This window comes from Gopherus evgoodei, chromosome 1 (assembly GCF_007399415.2).
Source record: "Gopherus evgoodei ecotype Sinaloan lineage chromosome 1, rGopEvg1_v1.p, whole genome shotgun sequence".
NCBI lineage: Eukaryota > Metazoa > Chordata > Testudines > Testudinidae > Gopherus > Gopherus evgoodei.
The window spans coordinates 44736380-44752691 of record NC_044322.1 but is presented as its reverse complement, the minus strand read 5'-3'; the positions used below and the strand labels follow the sequence as shown (position 1 = coordinate 44752691).

Genomic DNA, 16312 nt, shown 5'->3' with positions numbered 1-16312 from the left:
GTCTGAAATTGAAATAACCGCATTTTAGAGCAAATGGTTATGTAAGAAAATGCCTGTCATGAATGACAACAGTAAGGGTGAATGAAGCCTGGCAGGGAGAGTGACCCTATAATTTCAAGAACTGAGATATAAAATGCTATTGGAAAAGATGTCTTCTGCACGGACAGCAGTAGAGATAATGGCAGAATTGGCTGGGGGCCTGGAATTTTTATTTTAAAAAGGAAAGTGAATTTTATGCTTATGAAAGTGAGGGCTTACAGTATTGGCTTAAGAACCAGATTACAGGTTGGCATTGTGAAAGCTTCCTCATACTACTCTGCCAATGCATCTCAGTCCTTGCATGACACCACTTTTGCATTTCCAGTTATGGCCCACTTTTGAGCAGAGGCTGCCAATCACATTAAAGTGTGTGGGGGGGGAGGGGTGTTCTGTGGAGGTGCAGTGAGTGCCATTTAGGTTTGGCCTGGCCATCTCTGAGAGGTACTGTGACCCCGTGCACCAGGTTGCAACATTCAGAATGGGAGACAGGCTCAGCCCTGTGGGACAAGGAATACCACTGGTGGGATGAGTAAGGGGTGCGTTCATTCTCCAACCACCCCTGGGGTCTCCTCTATTTATCTGGCCAGGGAAAGTGTATGTCTCCCTGGTTTTCCACCCTGGTTTCATGATTTCTGTGAGTCCAATTGAACACATGAATCCACACTAAAACTACGTCTGCACCATCCCTTCATTATCTCTTCTATCTCTTGATTAAAAAAAATAATCACAGGCATTATGACACCTGAGTTCACAATGGAGAAGGATGACTGCTTCTTGTAATACAACTTGAAATGTGCCAGCAAGTGGGCTTGTAAGCTCTGCTGCACACACTTTTGACTTGAGGCTATAAATGTTGAATCTGGGTCTCCACAGCAGTAGCAAGATGCGCTACCAGCTGAACTGTCAGGCTGGCCAAAGATCTGCATTTTTAAATAGTTGGAAACAGTTGACCAATAGTTTCTGAATTTTTAAATGGTAGCAACATTGTTAGACATGTACAATATTGGGTATGAATTTCTTGTCCCTTCCCATTCAAATGGAAAGGATTATTCCCAGTTGGAACAGGTTTGCTCAAGGGTTAAATGGTTTAAAAAAACTAAAACAAAATAAAGACTAGAACAACCTTATCCATCAACTGAATGATGTATATTTGATTGAAGTTCCCTGGAAGCATTTGTAATTAAAGGTGAACTGACAGGCTTTACCTGCCAAGTCCTGATTTCAAGCCTCAGGGTTCTGTTTTGCTCCTGCAAGAGCCTTGAAATAATTGACACGCAAGGCAGAGCAGAAACTGCATCCTTTTCAGTGCTCAAATGTTAGTGATTTCATCAACTGTTGCAGGAGTAACAGAACCCCGAGGGCTTGAATTCAGGTTTTGGCAGGTTACTGATGAAAGAACTGATTTTAAACTGTTTTGTTTTATAATGTAAATTCTTAAAAGCTGCAGATATATTTTGTTAACAATTTGGGATCTTCAACAACTTGTGTTTCAAAGCTTTTAATTTCACCTTAAAGTTACAGAAACCTGATATTTGTGTTGTCATTAGAACTGCAGCTTTGCCTTTCAGTAGTAATTGCAGTGTGTATTAAAGCGGGTTCAGACAGGAAAGTGTGGTAGCTTGCCAATGTTAAGCCACTGTCACAACTCTGAACATTATACATACGTTTATTGAAAATCAAATCTAGAGTCATACAGTTACATTTTTATAAAAGCAGCAAAGAATCCTGTGGCACCTTATAGACTAACAGACATATTGGAGCATCAGCTTTCGTGGGTGAAGCTTCAATATGTCTGTTAGTCTATAAGGTGCCACAGGACTCTTTGCTGCTTTTACAGATCCAGACTAACACGGCTACCCCTCTGATACTTTACATTTTTGTGTTATAAAGAGTGAATTACTTAATAATAAGAAGTGTTAAACTGTGTTTTAGCCAGAGATAAAACTTAAGCAAAGCCATTTCATAGAGAATATACTGTACCTCCCCATCTTCCAGTTCAACATCTAGGAAATCGAAATCCCTAAAGACTCTGAACTGTTGTTCACTGTTTGAATCGTCCATGTTCTCTTGTTCCCTCGTTCCGTCTTCTGAAGACACCAAGCTTGTCTGGTGCTCAATCAGATCCAAATCACCACATGAAGAAAAAATTACCTACAATTCAAAAGATTTCTCTTTTGAGAAACTTTCCCCTCTGGTTGCTTGTTAGTAAAAGCTGAATTGGTTATTCAGAAGACTGTATTTCCAGTACACACCTAATTCCTTTAGCTGGTATTTTTAGAACACGCTCTTTTATTATTTATGTTGGACAGGTGCCTTGAGATTAAATCTTGTACAAAGACACAACTTCACGCTGCAGGAACATGTCCAAGAATGTAATAGCTACCTCCTAAAGGCTGCAGAATGATGTTGCCTAAATGTTTATATACATTTATGGGAATGAAATTCAAAGAGCCCACTGCAGAAAGGATTGTCAAGGGGATGAGTTAATACTTTCACCAGAAAACCTCTAGTTAAACACGCTTAAGCATGTTGAGAGATTAGGAAACATAACACAGACTAATTCGTGCAGCAGTAGCTTTTCCCTTCCTATTGAACAATGTCTGCAGTTTAGATGAGAACAATTCATTCTGTGGGTTCCTGTTTTGTTCAAACTAAGAACACATCCACCACATAATAGCAAGAGTGACATAGTAATAATGTATCACAAAGTACTCAAGATTTATATAGTGCATTAAAAATGTTTAAGCATTATTTAAAAAAAAATAAATATAAATCTTTACCTTTGAAATTTCAAAAATCCCTTGATCAACCAACAAAATTGGAACAGTCCACTATACATTCCACTGCATGAGACAATACTCATTTCCTTAAAGAGTAATGTTAAAATCATTATCTCATGGGATGATAAGGGTGCTAATCTTCATTTGCTTTTTCAGAAACTAGGGCTTCTGAAAGGAGCTATATTGACAGTACTGGAGACCAAAATGTTCTATCCAAAGAACAGGTAAAGATTGGACAGTGATAGTGCCAGCATCCCAACAGTGCTCCACCGAACTGCTTCATAACCTGTTCTGGAAGAACCGCCTCTAAAAGTGAGAGGGTTGTTTACTCTCCCCGCTCAATCACTGGCCTTTGTGCTGAGAAATGAAACGTGCCAGATTGTGCTACCTACAATGATGGGTTTGTGACATGGAATAAATTAAAACACCTCTGAAATTCAGGGAGATAAAATTCTTGATATTTAAAATTAAAGATACAAAAACAACAAAAGACGAAACAGTCAATGCAGGAAGACTCACTGAAGGGTTTTTGCTCAGCCCCACATCTTGACCACACAGAGTAAGGACGTGTACCAGCTTTTCCTTTGTCCTTTTCTAGAAAAAACATTTTTAATTTTAGCATCATTGTTTATTCATTCTGTTGGAAACCAGAGGGATATGCTTTTAGGAAAAACTATGATCAGAGACTCACTGGTTTGATGTTAAAGGAATACTTTAGAGCAACTATACATACAGGGAAATAGATAAAAGGAGCAGCTAATATTTTTTCAGTACTTAAAAAAATTTAAAAACCGGTCTATTCATTCCATTAGGCCCTAAACTAGTAAAGCACTAAAACACATGTATAAGTTCACGGAGACTACTCAAGATCTTGAAATTAAGCACATGCATAAGTTTTTGAATCATCACAAATTTCCAATATGTTTAACAGTAGCAATAAATAAATAAATATATTTTGCATGTTTTTACTTTAGCTGGCAGTTAACAAAATCCAATAATGCAAAACAAGGTCACATTCAGGAGCAATGCTGCAGGCATATTGTAATGAATAGGGGGCTCCATTACAGGAACTTAGTAGGAATTCTACCTGAGAATACTGAGGCCTTTTCCAGCTCACAGGAACGAGGACATTGGAATTAGAACCTGAGGAGGTTGAGGAAGTGCTTCGAGTGACAGCCACTGCCCGGGGTTTACCATCTCGGCCAGCAGAACTCTGTAGCTCATCATATCGTCTCCCAATAATTGGAGTCTGAAATAACACAGAGAATAAAGCCGCATTATGCAGAATAATTTTAATGAGCTTATAAAGGCACCTGTTAGCTCACTTGCAGATGAATGTCATTCTGAAGACAGGTATGCCCAACATTTTACCTACTTTTTGTTATTCTGTTTATAAGCCCCATATAAATCTTTACATTTATTTTTTCCATCATATATTCTTCACAGTGTCTCTGCCTCCAACAATGCCAGCACCTCAGCATTCAGGAGCAACTTACAGTAATAAATGAGTTTACTGAACAGGCAATGGAGAAAAGCAAAATTTTGTTAAATAAACTTATTTTAACACAGGCTGTTAAAGAGGTTTTTTTGCAGGGTGCTGAGCACTCTGGCTCTGATCCAGCAGAGCACTTACGCACATACTGAAATGTTTTGCTGGATCAGGCCAGAGTGCTCAGAGAGTGCAGGACAATAAGAGTGAGAAAACCTTTATGGAAAAATACTAAAAGTATATCCTTTTGTGGTAGTGTTTCGTTTATAAACCCTGTTTCTCAGTAGCTGTTGTAAGAATAAGTCTCCAGTCCTGCATATACACATGTGATTAACTTTAATCAGGTGAATGGTCCCATAAAGTTAAATATGTACGTAAATGTTTGCATGGTCAAAATATCTCCTGTCAAAAGACTCCAGTCTGAAACTAGATAATACAGTGTTACTCAAGTAACATATTTTTGTACATTTTTAAAAAGAAGAGTTTATTATAATTTGTATTTAAATTAATCAAGTCAACAGCTAAGTTATAAAGATGCAAAATGTAACACACACACGCCCTATATATATTTGTTTTTTTCCTCCTTTTTTTTTTTTTTTTTTTTTTTTTTTTAAGAGTTTTCCCCTTGGAACCCCATGTTCTTAAAAAATAAGTTGAAACCAAAACCAAAAAGAGAGGTTGATCACCCTGTGCAGTAACTGTAGTTCTTCAAGATAGTGTGTCCCTAGGGGTGCTCCACTTCAGGTGTGTGTGCAGCCCATGCGCCTTCAATGGGAGATTTTCATTAGCAGTGTCTGTTCAGCCTGGACATTCACTGTTGATATCCTTGTGCCCTGCACTGACACTATATCAGGCTGCGCAGGCAAACCATCCTTAATTCCTTCTCCACTGCCAAGCCTCAGATGAAAACTCCAACACAGAGGGGAAAGAGGGCTGATAGTGGAGCACCTATAGGGGGACACATCCTGAAGAACTACAGTTACTGCACAGGGTGAATAAAAGATGGTTAATCACCTTTGTAACTGTTGTTCTTCAAGATGTGTTGCTCATATCCATTCCAATTAGGTGTGCATGTGCCACGTGCACGTTCGTCGGAAGATTTTTACCCTAGCAACACTTGGTGGATCGGCTGGGTCGCCCCCTCAAGTGGCGCCGGATATATACCCCTGCCGACCCAACGGCCCTTCAGTTTCTTCTTGCCGGCTACTCCGACAGAGGAGAAGGAGGGCGGGTTTGGAATGGATATGAGCAACACATCTCTTAGAACAACAGTTACAAAGGTGAATAACCGTCTTTTCTTCTTCGAGTGCCTGCTCATATCGATTCCAATTAGGTGACTCCCAAGACTTACCTAGGCGGTGGGGTCGGAATGAGATGTTGCAGAATGTAGAACTGCTGATCCAAATGCCGCGTCATCTCTGGACTGTTGAACCAATGCGTAATGTGACGCAAAGGTGTGGACCGAGGACCAAGTAGCTGCACGACATATCTCCTGGATGGGTACATGAGCCAGGAAAGCCGCAGATGAAGCCTGAGCCCTGGTAGAATGCGCAGTAAGGTGGCTCATCCGAACATGAGCCAAGTCATAGCAGGTGCGGATGCACGATGTCACCCAAGATGAAATCCTCTGGGAGAAGACAGGTAGGCCCTTCATTCGGTCTGCGACCGCGACGAAAAATTGGGGTGTTTTATAGAAGGGCTTTGTTCGCTCGATATAAAATGCGAGCACCCTACGAACGTCTAGGGAGTGCAGTTGCTGCTCCCGGCGTGATGAGTGTGGCTTCGGGAAGAAGACCAGAAGGAAGATATGCTGGTTGATATGAAAGGCTGATACCAGTTTAGGGAGGAAGGCCGGATGTGGTACCTTGTCTTTATGAAACACTGTATACGGGGGGTCCACTGTGAGAGCCCGAAGCTCTGAAACTTGTCTTGCTGATGTAATGGCTACGAGGAAGGCTGTCTTCCAGGACACGTACAGCAGTGAGCAGGTGGCTAGCGGCTCGAAGGGAGCAGTCATAAGTTTGGCAAGAACTAGGTTGAGGTCCCAAGTTGCGGCGGGGTGATGTACTTGTGAGTATAGTCGCACCAAGCCCCTGAGGAACCTCGAAACCATGGGGTGAGAGAACACCAAGTGGTGGCTCTTCCCGGGATGGAAGGTAGAGATGGCCGCCAAGTGCATCTTCAATGAAGATACCACTAGGCCATGCTGTTTGAGAGACCAGAGGTAGTCCAAGATGGTAGGGATCAGTACCTTGGTGGGAATAACATTACGTTGGTGTCACCAGCAGGAGAAGCGCTTTCACTTGGCCAGATATGTTAATCTAGTGGAAGGTTTCCTACTACCCAGGAGCACTTGTTGCACCGAGGCAAGCAACGTAACTTGGACTGGCTTAACCACGCAGTAACCATCCTGTGAGGTGAAGAGACTGCAGGTCTGGGTGGTGAAGTCTGCCATGATCCTGAGTTATGAGGTCTGGGCAAAGAGGTAGAGGGATTGGGTTGGCTATCGACAGGTTGAGCAACATGGTGTACCAGTGTTGCCTCGGCCAGGCTGGAGCAATCATGATCAGGTGGGCTCTGTCTCTGCGAAGCTTGAGCAGGACCCTGTGAACCAGCAGAATGGTGGGAAGGCGTAAAGCAGATGACTTGTCCACAGTATCAGAAATGCGTCTGAGATCGAGACCTGGGAGAGACCTTGGAAGGAGCAGAATGTCTAGCATTTCCTGTTCTTGCGGGACGTGAAGAGGTCCCATGCGGGGAAAGCCCCACTTCCAGAAAACAGAATGGATAATATCCGGACAAATCGACCACTCGTGAGACAGGAAGGATCTGCTGAGTTGATCCGCCAGAGTGTTCCGAACCCCTGGGAGAAAAGATGCTACCAGGTCTATCGAGTGGGCTATGCAGAAGTCCCAGAGCTGAATAGCTTCCTGACAAAGGGGGGAGGAGCATGCTCCTCCCTGCTTGTTTATGTAAAACATGGCCGTTGTGTTGTCTGTGAACACTGAGACCCAACGGCCTTGTAAATGGCCTTGAAACGCCTGGCACGCAAGGCAGACTGCTCTCAGCTCCCGCACATTGATGTGCAAGGCCAGTTCCTGAGCTGACCAAGGCCTTGAGTGTGGAGACGTTCGAGGTGGGCACCCCAGCCGAGAGATGACGCGTCCGTTGTCAGGGTCATTGAAGGCTGAGGCAGATGGAATGGCATCCCTGTACAGACTAGGGAGGGCATCAACCACCAGTCCAGGGATCCTAGGATGCTCGGGGCGGGGGTCGTGAGGATCGTGTCTATACTGTCCCTGCCCAGGTGGTATACTGAGGACAGCCAAGTTTGAAGGGGACGGAGACATAGTCTGGAGTGTTTGGTCATGAACGTGCAGGCAGCCATGTGACCCAGGAGGCCAAGACAAGTGCGAGCCGAAGTTGTCGGAAAGTTTTGTAGGCCTTGTATAATTGATACCATTGCCTGAAATCGAGGCTGTGGTAAGTAGGCCCTGAAGAGATTGGAGTCCAGAATGGCCCCAAAGAAGTCTATTCTTTGTGTGGGAACAAGAGTGGATTTCTCTATGTTGATCATCAGGCCTAGTCGCTTGAATAGGTCCTTGACGATGCCCACATGACGGGTGACTTGGGTCTCAGAGGCCCCTTGAATGAGCCAATCGTCAAGATACGGGAAGACGTGTATCCGACGACAATGGAGGGAGGTGGCGACTACAGCCATGCATTTTGTGAATACTCGTGGGGCTGTAGAGAGGCCAAACGGAAGGACCATAAATTGGAAACGTTGATGGTTGACCACAAACCGGAGGTACCGTCTGTGCAGAGGGTAAATGGCAATGTGAAAGTATGCGTCCTTCATATCGAGGACAGCATACCAGTCTCCTGGATCCAAGTATGGAATGATGGTCCCCAGGGATACCATGCAGAACTTCAACTTTATCATGAACTTGTTAAGTTCTCGCAGGTCTAGGATAGGTCTAAGACCTCCCTTCGCCTTGGGGATTAGGAAATATCGGGAATAGAACCCCTTGCCCCTTGAGTCCCTCGGTACCTCCTCTATAGCTCCCATGGCAAGGAGCGTCCTTACCTCTTGCAAAAGGAATTGCTTGTGAGAGGGGTCCTGAAGAGGGACGAGGATGGGGGGTGAGAGGGGAGGGCGAAATAAACTGGAGGTGGTATCCGAATTCTACCGTACGTAGGACCCAACGATCGGAAGTTAGTTGGGTCCACGCAGAGAGGAAAAAGGATAGGCGGTCGTAAAAAGGAGGGAAAGGATCCTGGGAAACAACTGGTACGCCATCCTCGGGCATGCCTTCAAAAGTTTGGTTTGAATCCCGTGGGTGGTTTGGAGGAATCCTGATTCTGACCCCCTTGGGTCCAGACTGCCGTCTGCAATTGCCTCGGCCACTCCTTCTGCCGAAGTCCTGACGTGGCCTAGGCGGGGTGGTAAGGGCGGTGAGGCTGGGGGTGGAAGGATCTGCGCTGAGTCAGTGGTGTGTGCATCCCGAGCGAGCGCATGATCACCCTATTGTCCTTTAGGCTTTGCAGCCTAGGATCAGTCTTTTCAGAAAATAGGCCTTGGCCATCGAAGGGCAAGTCCTGTATGGTGTGTTGTAATTCAGGTGGAAGGCCTGACACCTGAAGCCATGATATTCACTTCATGCGATTCCTGAAGCCAGAGTCCTTGCTGCGGAGTCGGCTGCATCCAGCGAGGCCTGGAGAGAAGTTCTTGCCACCTTCTTCCCTTCCTCTAAAAGGGCAGCAAACTCTTGGCGGGAGTCTTGGGAAACTAACTCTGTGAATTTTCCAACCGCCGCCCAGGTGTTATAGTTGTACTGGCTAAGCAGGGCTTGCTGGTTTGCCACCCTGAGTTGGAGGGCCCAAGCAGAGTATACTTTGCGGTCCAATAAGTCCATGCACCTCCTTTGATTTTGGAGCAGGAGCTTGCTGGCCATGGTGCTCCCTTTCGTTGACTGATTGCACGACAAGGGAGCAGCGTGCACGTACAGGTACTTGTACCCCTTAGAGGGCACCATGTACTTCCGCTCAACTCCCCTGGCCATGGGCAGAATAGAGGCTGGAGACTGCCAGATGGTATCGGCATTTGCCTGGATCGTACGAATGAATGGCAAGGCCACTCTTGTGGGAGTGTCAGCTGACAAAATATCCACCACAAGGTCCTCTATCTCTGGGACCCCCTCCACCTGAAGATTCATATTCAGGGCCACGCGTCTCAGGAGGTCCTGATGTGCCCTCAGGTCAATTGGAGGAGGGCCCAAGGAGGATGTCCCCGCCATCGCTTCATCTGGAGAGGAGGAAGAGGAAAGGCCAGGGATAAGAGGGTCCTGCATGGGCTCTTGTTCTTGGGCGACGTCAGGCTCAGGTGAGACCTGAGAGTCTGTTGACTGAATGGGAGTTTCCTCCGTACCCGCAGGACGGGGGCAGCTGACAGTCACCTCCGGCACCCGGTGTTCCGATGGTACGGAGTGTAATGGCACCGCAGGCGCACCTTGGGCTTGGTGATATGCCCAAGGTGTCCAGAAGGACCACTGATGAGATCCTTGTTCTTGGGCCTGGGTCTCCTGGAAGACTCGGCTGGGCACATCTGAGTCACGGTCCTGTGCATAGGAAGCACTGTCTGTGTGAGATGACACAGATGTTTGTTGAGATGGCCACGGAGGAGCTGAAAAGCCCTGGGAAGGGTCTCCATCCCTAAATGATCTCTCTCTGTGCAGCACCAGAGAGCGGTACCGGGAATGAGACCAGGACCTGTGACTGGAGCGGTGCCGGGAGGTCGACCAGGATCTCGAAGCTCGACGTCTGGAATGGCTGCGAGTGGTGCAATGCCAGGAATGGTGCCGGGAGCTGGATTGGCGGCGAGAGTACCGGGCCGGCGAACGGGACGCTGAACGGTACCGCGAGTGCGACTGGTACCGAGATGGACAGCGGTGCCAGGACTGCGAGCGGCATCGGGACTGGGATCGGCGACAGGACCGAGAGCACCGGTGGGACCTCGATAGTGATCGCTGCTTCTCGGCGGTGCTGACAGAGGATGGTCTCAGCAGGGCAGGCTTGCCAATCGATTGTATAACCCGCACCGGCGGTGCCAGGGGTTGAGGCAGCGCAGACTCTGTCAGCGCGATCAGCTCCCTCGCCGTGGAAAAGATCTCCGGAGTGGAGGGAATAGTGAGCTCAACCACGGCCTGTGTCGGGGAGCTTTCAGGCATCGGACTCGACGGCCCTTGCGGGACCGGAATTGATGGTGCCAAAGCTGGTGGTGCCGCAGCAGGTGTCGGTGCTGGGCGGTCCGACTTAGGCAGGCGCTCCGACTCTGGTGCAAGCGGCATGGAAGCAGCAGGGGTCTTATGTTTCTTAACCCACGGGGAGAGGGAACGGTGCCGAGCAGACACCTGTGCCGGCGACGGTTGGTGCCGAGGGGCCTTAGCAGTACCGGTGCGATCCGGTGCCGAAGAAGCGCTTCTCCCTGATGCAGACTGTCCAGTGCTCGGTGCCGAGGGTGGAGGAGTAAGAGCTGCCTCCATCAGGAGCTGTTTGAGATGAAAGTCCCATTCTTCCTTTGTCCTCGGCTTAAAGGCCTTACAGATTCGGCATTTATCCGAGAGGTGGGATTCCCCGAGGTACTTAAGACAGGAGTCGTGGGGATCTCCCGTTGGCATCTGCTTGTGGCAGGCCGAGCATGGTTTGAAGCCCAGTGAACCGGGCATGGGCCCCGGTATTGGGTGCAGGGAAGGGGCTAATCCCTGAACGCCTCTCAACTATAAACACTAACTATATTATAGAACAAATAAAACTAACTACAACTATAGAAATTATAACTATATACACAAGAGAACTACGAGTAGCTAGGGAAGTGGAGAACAGCTAAGCTGCGCTCCACTGTTCCAACAACGGACGCGGGTGGTAAGAAGGAACTAAAGGGCCATTGGGTCGGCGGGGGTATATATCCGGCGCCATGGCGGCGCCACTCTAGGGGGCAATCCAGCCCATCTACCGAGTGTTGCTAGGGTAAAAATCTTCCGATGAACTTGCATGCGGCGCGCGCATGCCTAACTGGAATCGATATGAGCAAGCACTAGAAGAAGAACTTCTCTTTCTTTTTTTAGTACTGTCCCTAAGGGTGCTCCACTTCAGGTGACTCCCAAGCTGTATCCCATCAGGGAGCTTTGGAATCACGTCCATTACCGAGGAAAGAACTGCATTGCCAATTGCTGTTTCAGATTTGGAAGCACTGACTAAGCATAGCGTCTGGAGAAGAAATGTACCAAAGACAGTAACTCTGCAGATCTCAGCAAATGGACCATTTTAAATTAGAGCCATAGATGTAGATTCTGACCTTGTTGAGTGAGCTGACATGCCAGCTGGGAGAGGGGGAAAGGAGGGGAGGAGAGGGGAAGTGCTGGTAACAAGCTATAATACACTCCAAAATCCATTTTGATAGCCTTTGGGTATAAATTGCAGAGCGTTTTGATCTGTCTGCAAATGAAATGTACAGTCTAGGGGATTTAAGTAATTATTTAGTCCTATGTAAATAACTCCCTTCTGACATCTAGAATATGGAATACAGTCTCCACGTTGGACTTGTGTGGTTTCAGAAAGAAAACCGTCAGGTAAGTGATCTGATTCAGATGAAATTCAGAAGACATTTTAGGAAGAAACCTGGGCTGTGGACATAAGGAACCTTATCCTTGTAGAAAACTGTGAAAGGAGTTTCTGCCGTTAAGGCCCCAGTTTCTCCAACTTTGCAGGCTGAGGTAATAGTCACTAGGAAGGCTGTTTTCATAGACAAATTTGATAAGGAGCAAGTCACTATCCATTCAAAGGAGGGCTTCCTGAGACTTTTAAGAACTTGGTTAAAGTCCCAAACACGGGTAGGGCCTTTCACCGGTGGAAAGAAATTTCCCAAGCCTTTTGGCAACCTTAAGTTTTCAGGGTGAGAAAACATGGAGAACTTTTCTATAACAGTATGAAAAGCTGTTAGGACTGCCAGATGAATTTTAGGAGAACTAAGTGACAGCCCTGTTTTCTTTAACTGCAAAAGGTATTCCACAACAAGCAGAAGCGGGCCACACTGCTGGACAGTGTCCTGGAGTTCACACAAGTGACTAAATCGTCTCCACTTCTGAAGTATTTCTAGTAGAATCTTTCCTGCTGTTTAATAATATGTGCTGTACCTCTGCAGAACAGGATGACTCTAGCCCCACAAACCATCGAGGAGCCACGCCTTGAGGCGAAGAAGGCTGAGATTGGAATGCAGCAGTCAACTGGGAGAGGAGTGGAGGAGTGATTGGGAGATGTATTGGTGGACAGAGAGCAAGCTGGAGCAGGCAAGGAAACCACGCTTGCCTCAACCACGTTGGGGCTATTAGAATGACTCTGATCCCATCCTGTATGATTTTGTTCACCACTCTGAGGATCAAAAGCATCTAGGGAAAAGCATAAAACAGCTTTCCCATTCCTAGGGAGTAGGAAGGTGTTCCCAGGGAATAGTGACCTAACCCTCCCCTTGAACAAAATATGTGGCATTTTTTGTTCATAGTTGTTGCAAAATGCACCACTTCTCGTAATACTCAAATCTGAAAAAAGGTGACCAGGACCTGAGGATTCAGCTCCCATTTGTAGTCTTGGGAAAAATACCTGCTGACAGCATCAGCCATGACATTTTGTCTGATCGAAAGATACACTGCGAGATTCCTATGCGATGTTTTATGCACCAGTTCCATAAGCTTATCGCTTCAGCACAGAGGGAAGGGGAATCTCGCTCCTCCATGCTGACTGATACGGAACACACCGGCCATGTTGTCCGTTATGATCCTCATGGATCTGTGCCTAATGAGAGGCAGAAAATGAAGACATCCATTTTTGTCTGCTGTGACCTCCAGCAGGTTGAAATTGAGGGAGGTTTCCTGGGGTGATCATTTCCCCTGTACTGCGAGAGCATGCATGGTTATGGTTACCTTTGGTGTTGGTTGAAGAAAAGGAATGCCTGCCCCTACATTGCGATGAACCTTTCACCAGTCCAGGGAATGCTTTACCTGCTTGGGAACTGACACCTATTTGTCTAGGCTGCATTTGTTTGATGAGTAAACTGATGAGCCACCCCTTAGCACAGATGATCCTTGCCTGCTGATGGGTCTAGAACCCTAGAACAGCTCGAGTCACAATCCCCAGGCAAGGAGCAGCTCCTCCATGCAGCTCCCAGCTATTCCTTTGTTTCTGCCTCTCTCTGACTGGCACAGTCATCGGCTCAGCTGCTGCGCAGGGAGGGGCCCAGCCCACCGTGCGACCAAACAATCAGGGGGGCATGTGACCCCACATAACCCCAACATGTTACCTCTACTCCTAGAAATAGCAAAGATGTAACCTCGCATGTTCGGACACAAAGGTACAAGCTGCCACATAATTGAGGAGTTGAAGAGAGTTTCTGACTCAAGTCTGAGGGCTCTTTTGAACAGTTCTGACAAGCTTTGATAATGTTACAAACTTGTCCATGTGAAGGAAGGCCTTGGCTACTAAAGAGCCAGGGATGGCCCTATAAATTGTATGTTCCGAATAGGAGTCAGAGTGGATTTTTCCACATTCATCTGCAGGCCCAAATCTAAGAACAGTGAAAGTGTTTTTGCGGAGCAGATGACACCTCGTGGTATGATTGATCCTTGGAGCAGCCGGTCACTGAGGTATGGGAATACCGTGATCATTTGATGACGCAAGTAGGCAACCACCACTAGACCCTTTGAAAACACTCTCGGAGCCAAGGAGAGGCCAAACAGGACTTGAAACTGAAAATTATCCTGGCCTATGAAAAAATGAAGGAACTTTCTGTGAGATAGGTGTACTGCTATATAGAAGTATGTGTCTTAACGGTCAAGGGCTGAAAACTAATCCATTGACTTTAGAGAAAGAATTACAGCTGCCAGAGTCACCATCCTGAACTTCTGAGACTTTATGATTTTTTTTAAGAGTCTGAGATCCTCAATTGGTCTCCACCCTTTGTTTTTCTATGATACAAAGAAATACTTCAGATAGAAAGCTCTCCCCCTGTGCTGAGCAGGGACTGGTTCTACTGCTCCTAACCAAAGAAGGGAATTTAATTCCTGTCTTAACAGGGAGTCGTGAGAGGGGTCCCTATAGATGGATGGGGAAGGGGAACAAGGAGATGGGAGGGCAGTAAAATGGATGGTATAGGCCGATGTTATCACTTCTGTCACGCTGTCTGGAGTGGCTCATGACCGAGAGTGCCAGTCTCATGGTAGACTGTCAAAAGCAGGGCAGACACCCCAAAATGGTGGTATGTTCTATAACAGGGGTCGGCAACCTTTCAGAAGTGGTGTGCCGAGTCTTCATTTATTCACTCTAATTTAAGGTTTCGAGCGCCGGTAATACATTTTAATGTTTTTATAAGGTCTCTTTCTATAAGTCTATAATATATAATTAAAATATTGTTGTATTTCAAGTAAATAAGGTTTTTAAAATGTTTAAGAAGCTTCATTTAAAATTAAATTAAAATGCAGAGCCCCCTGGACTGGTGGCCAGGACTTGCGCAGTGTGAGTGCCACTGAAAATCAGCTAGCATGCCACCTTCAGCACGCGTGCCATAGGTTGCCTACCCGTTCTATAATTAGATTTCACCAATCCAGGAACAAATATGAACTCCTAGATCACTGTAAGAGTCTTACCTTGGAGTCACAGACAGTTCCCTTGAGCTCTCCAGTCTGTCTTGCCACCCAAGCAAGCTGGAGTTAGTGATACATATCACATCACAAAATATTCAGGTTGCTCCCAGTCCCAAGTGATCAGTCACTCAGGTCGAGGTGGCTGAGAAGGAACTGAGAGTGGTTCATCCATGCAGCCTAATATAGCCATGGCATGAGGCACAAGGATTATCAATGGTGCATATGTGGGCTGAACAGATGCTGCTAATGAAAATCTATGATCAAAGGTGTTCATGTACCTTAAGTGAAGCACCCAGAGGCACACTACTCAAAGAAGAACATGGTCTTCTCATATAAGTCATTAAATTTAACTCTGGATCTAAAACAATGTTTTTAAGATAACATTTTGAAATTTTCCCTGCTTCCCAATTCTTCAACTTTCATAAAGAACTAAGACGGAAATTAAGGTCTGAACTAGTAGATTTTCCTTGTGATATATACAGTACCTCAGAAATATCGAAATGAAACTCCAAAGTTTTCCCTGGCAGTTCCTTTGAGGCACTGTTCCACACTCGATGTATTTCCATTTTTGAAAGCTCACCGTGTTGGTAGGAGGGTAAAACCAGGCTTGCAGAGCGAGAAACTACCAACTTCAAGATGTTCAAGGCTTCTCTCCAGTGAATGCTCTAGAAGTAGATATTGTTTTTGTCAAAACAATGTGAAATAAGAATTTACATCAATTAACAATACATTTACAGCCATATTATTAATCACCAATCTTAACAAAGACTAGAAGTGATGACACACAATTAAAGTAAGTTAAATATTGAAATCATTAATAGATTTTGGAATTCAGTACAAAAATGAGTTCTAGAAATAGTGCTAGTAGAATAAAGGGTTTTTGTTTTTTTTAAAAAGGAATGGACATTTATATAAATAACATCTGCAGTTAAACAAGAAGGAAAAAATTACAGGACTAACATCAACCCTCATACTTCAAAGTATGAATTAATTACCAGTTAGGTCAGGAAGAGATTTCTGCCATGGTATCATGGTGCAGTTTTGCATTTACTTGCAATTAGATACATAATTATTTATCATTGGTCAAGCACAGAAAAGGTGCTTGCACTGCACAAGACAAAAGGAGAACTCCTTGACCTGAAGTATTTTAATCTAATTAAATAATTTATAGTGGGCTATGAAAGTTTTACATTTTACTTCGGCACACCTGGTATTGGCTATAGCAGAGACAGAGGGAGAATATTGGACTAGATATTATGTGTTAGTGTGGTAATTCCTAAGTTCCGATATGAAAGTTTCATATTTCACAGTAA

At 45.6% G+C, this 16312-nt stretch overlaps 1 protein-coding gene across 8 annotated transcripts in view; it reads right to left on the bottom strand.

Moving 5' to 3' along the window:
• FRY (FRY microtubule binding protein) overlaps positions 1-16312 on the bottom strand; it is a 388433-nt gene that overhangs the window by 60423 nt on the left and 311698 nt on the right. For all 8 annotated transcript variants that reach the window (XM_030563058.1, XM_030563048.1, XM_030563011.1 and 5 more), the window contains 4 exons: positions 15485-15664; positions 3907-4068; positions 3339-3413; positions 2020-2190 (listed from right to left, as the gene is read on the bottom strand). In XM_030563058.1, the coding sequence (XP_030418918.1) occupies positions 2020-2190; positions 3339-3413; positions 3907-4068; positions 15485-15664 (588 nt within the window). The remainder of the gene's footprint in view (positions 1-2019; positions 2191-3338; positions 3414-3906; positions 4069-15484; positions 15665-16312) is intronic.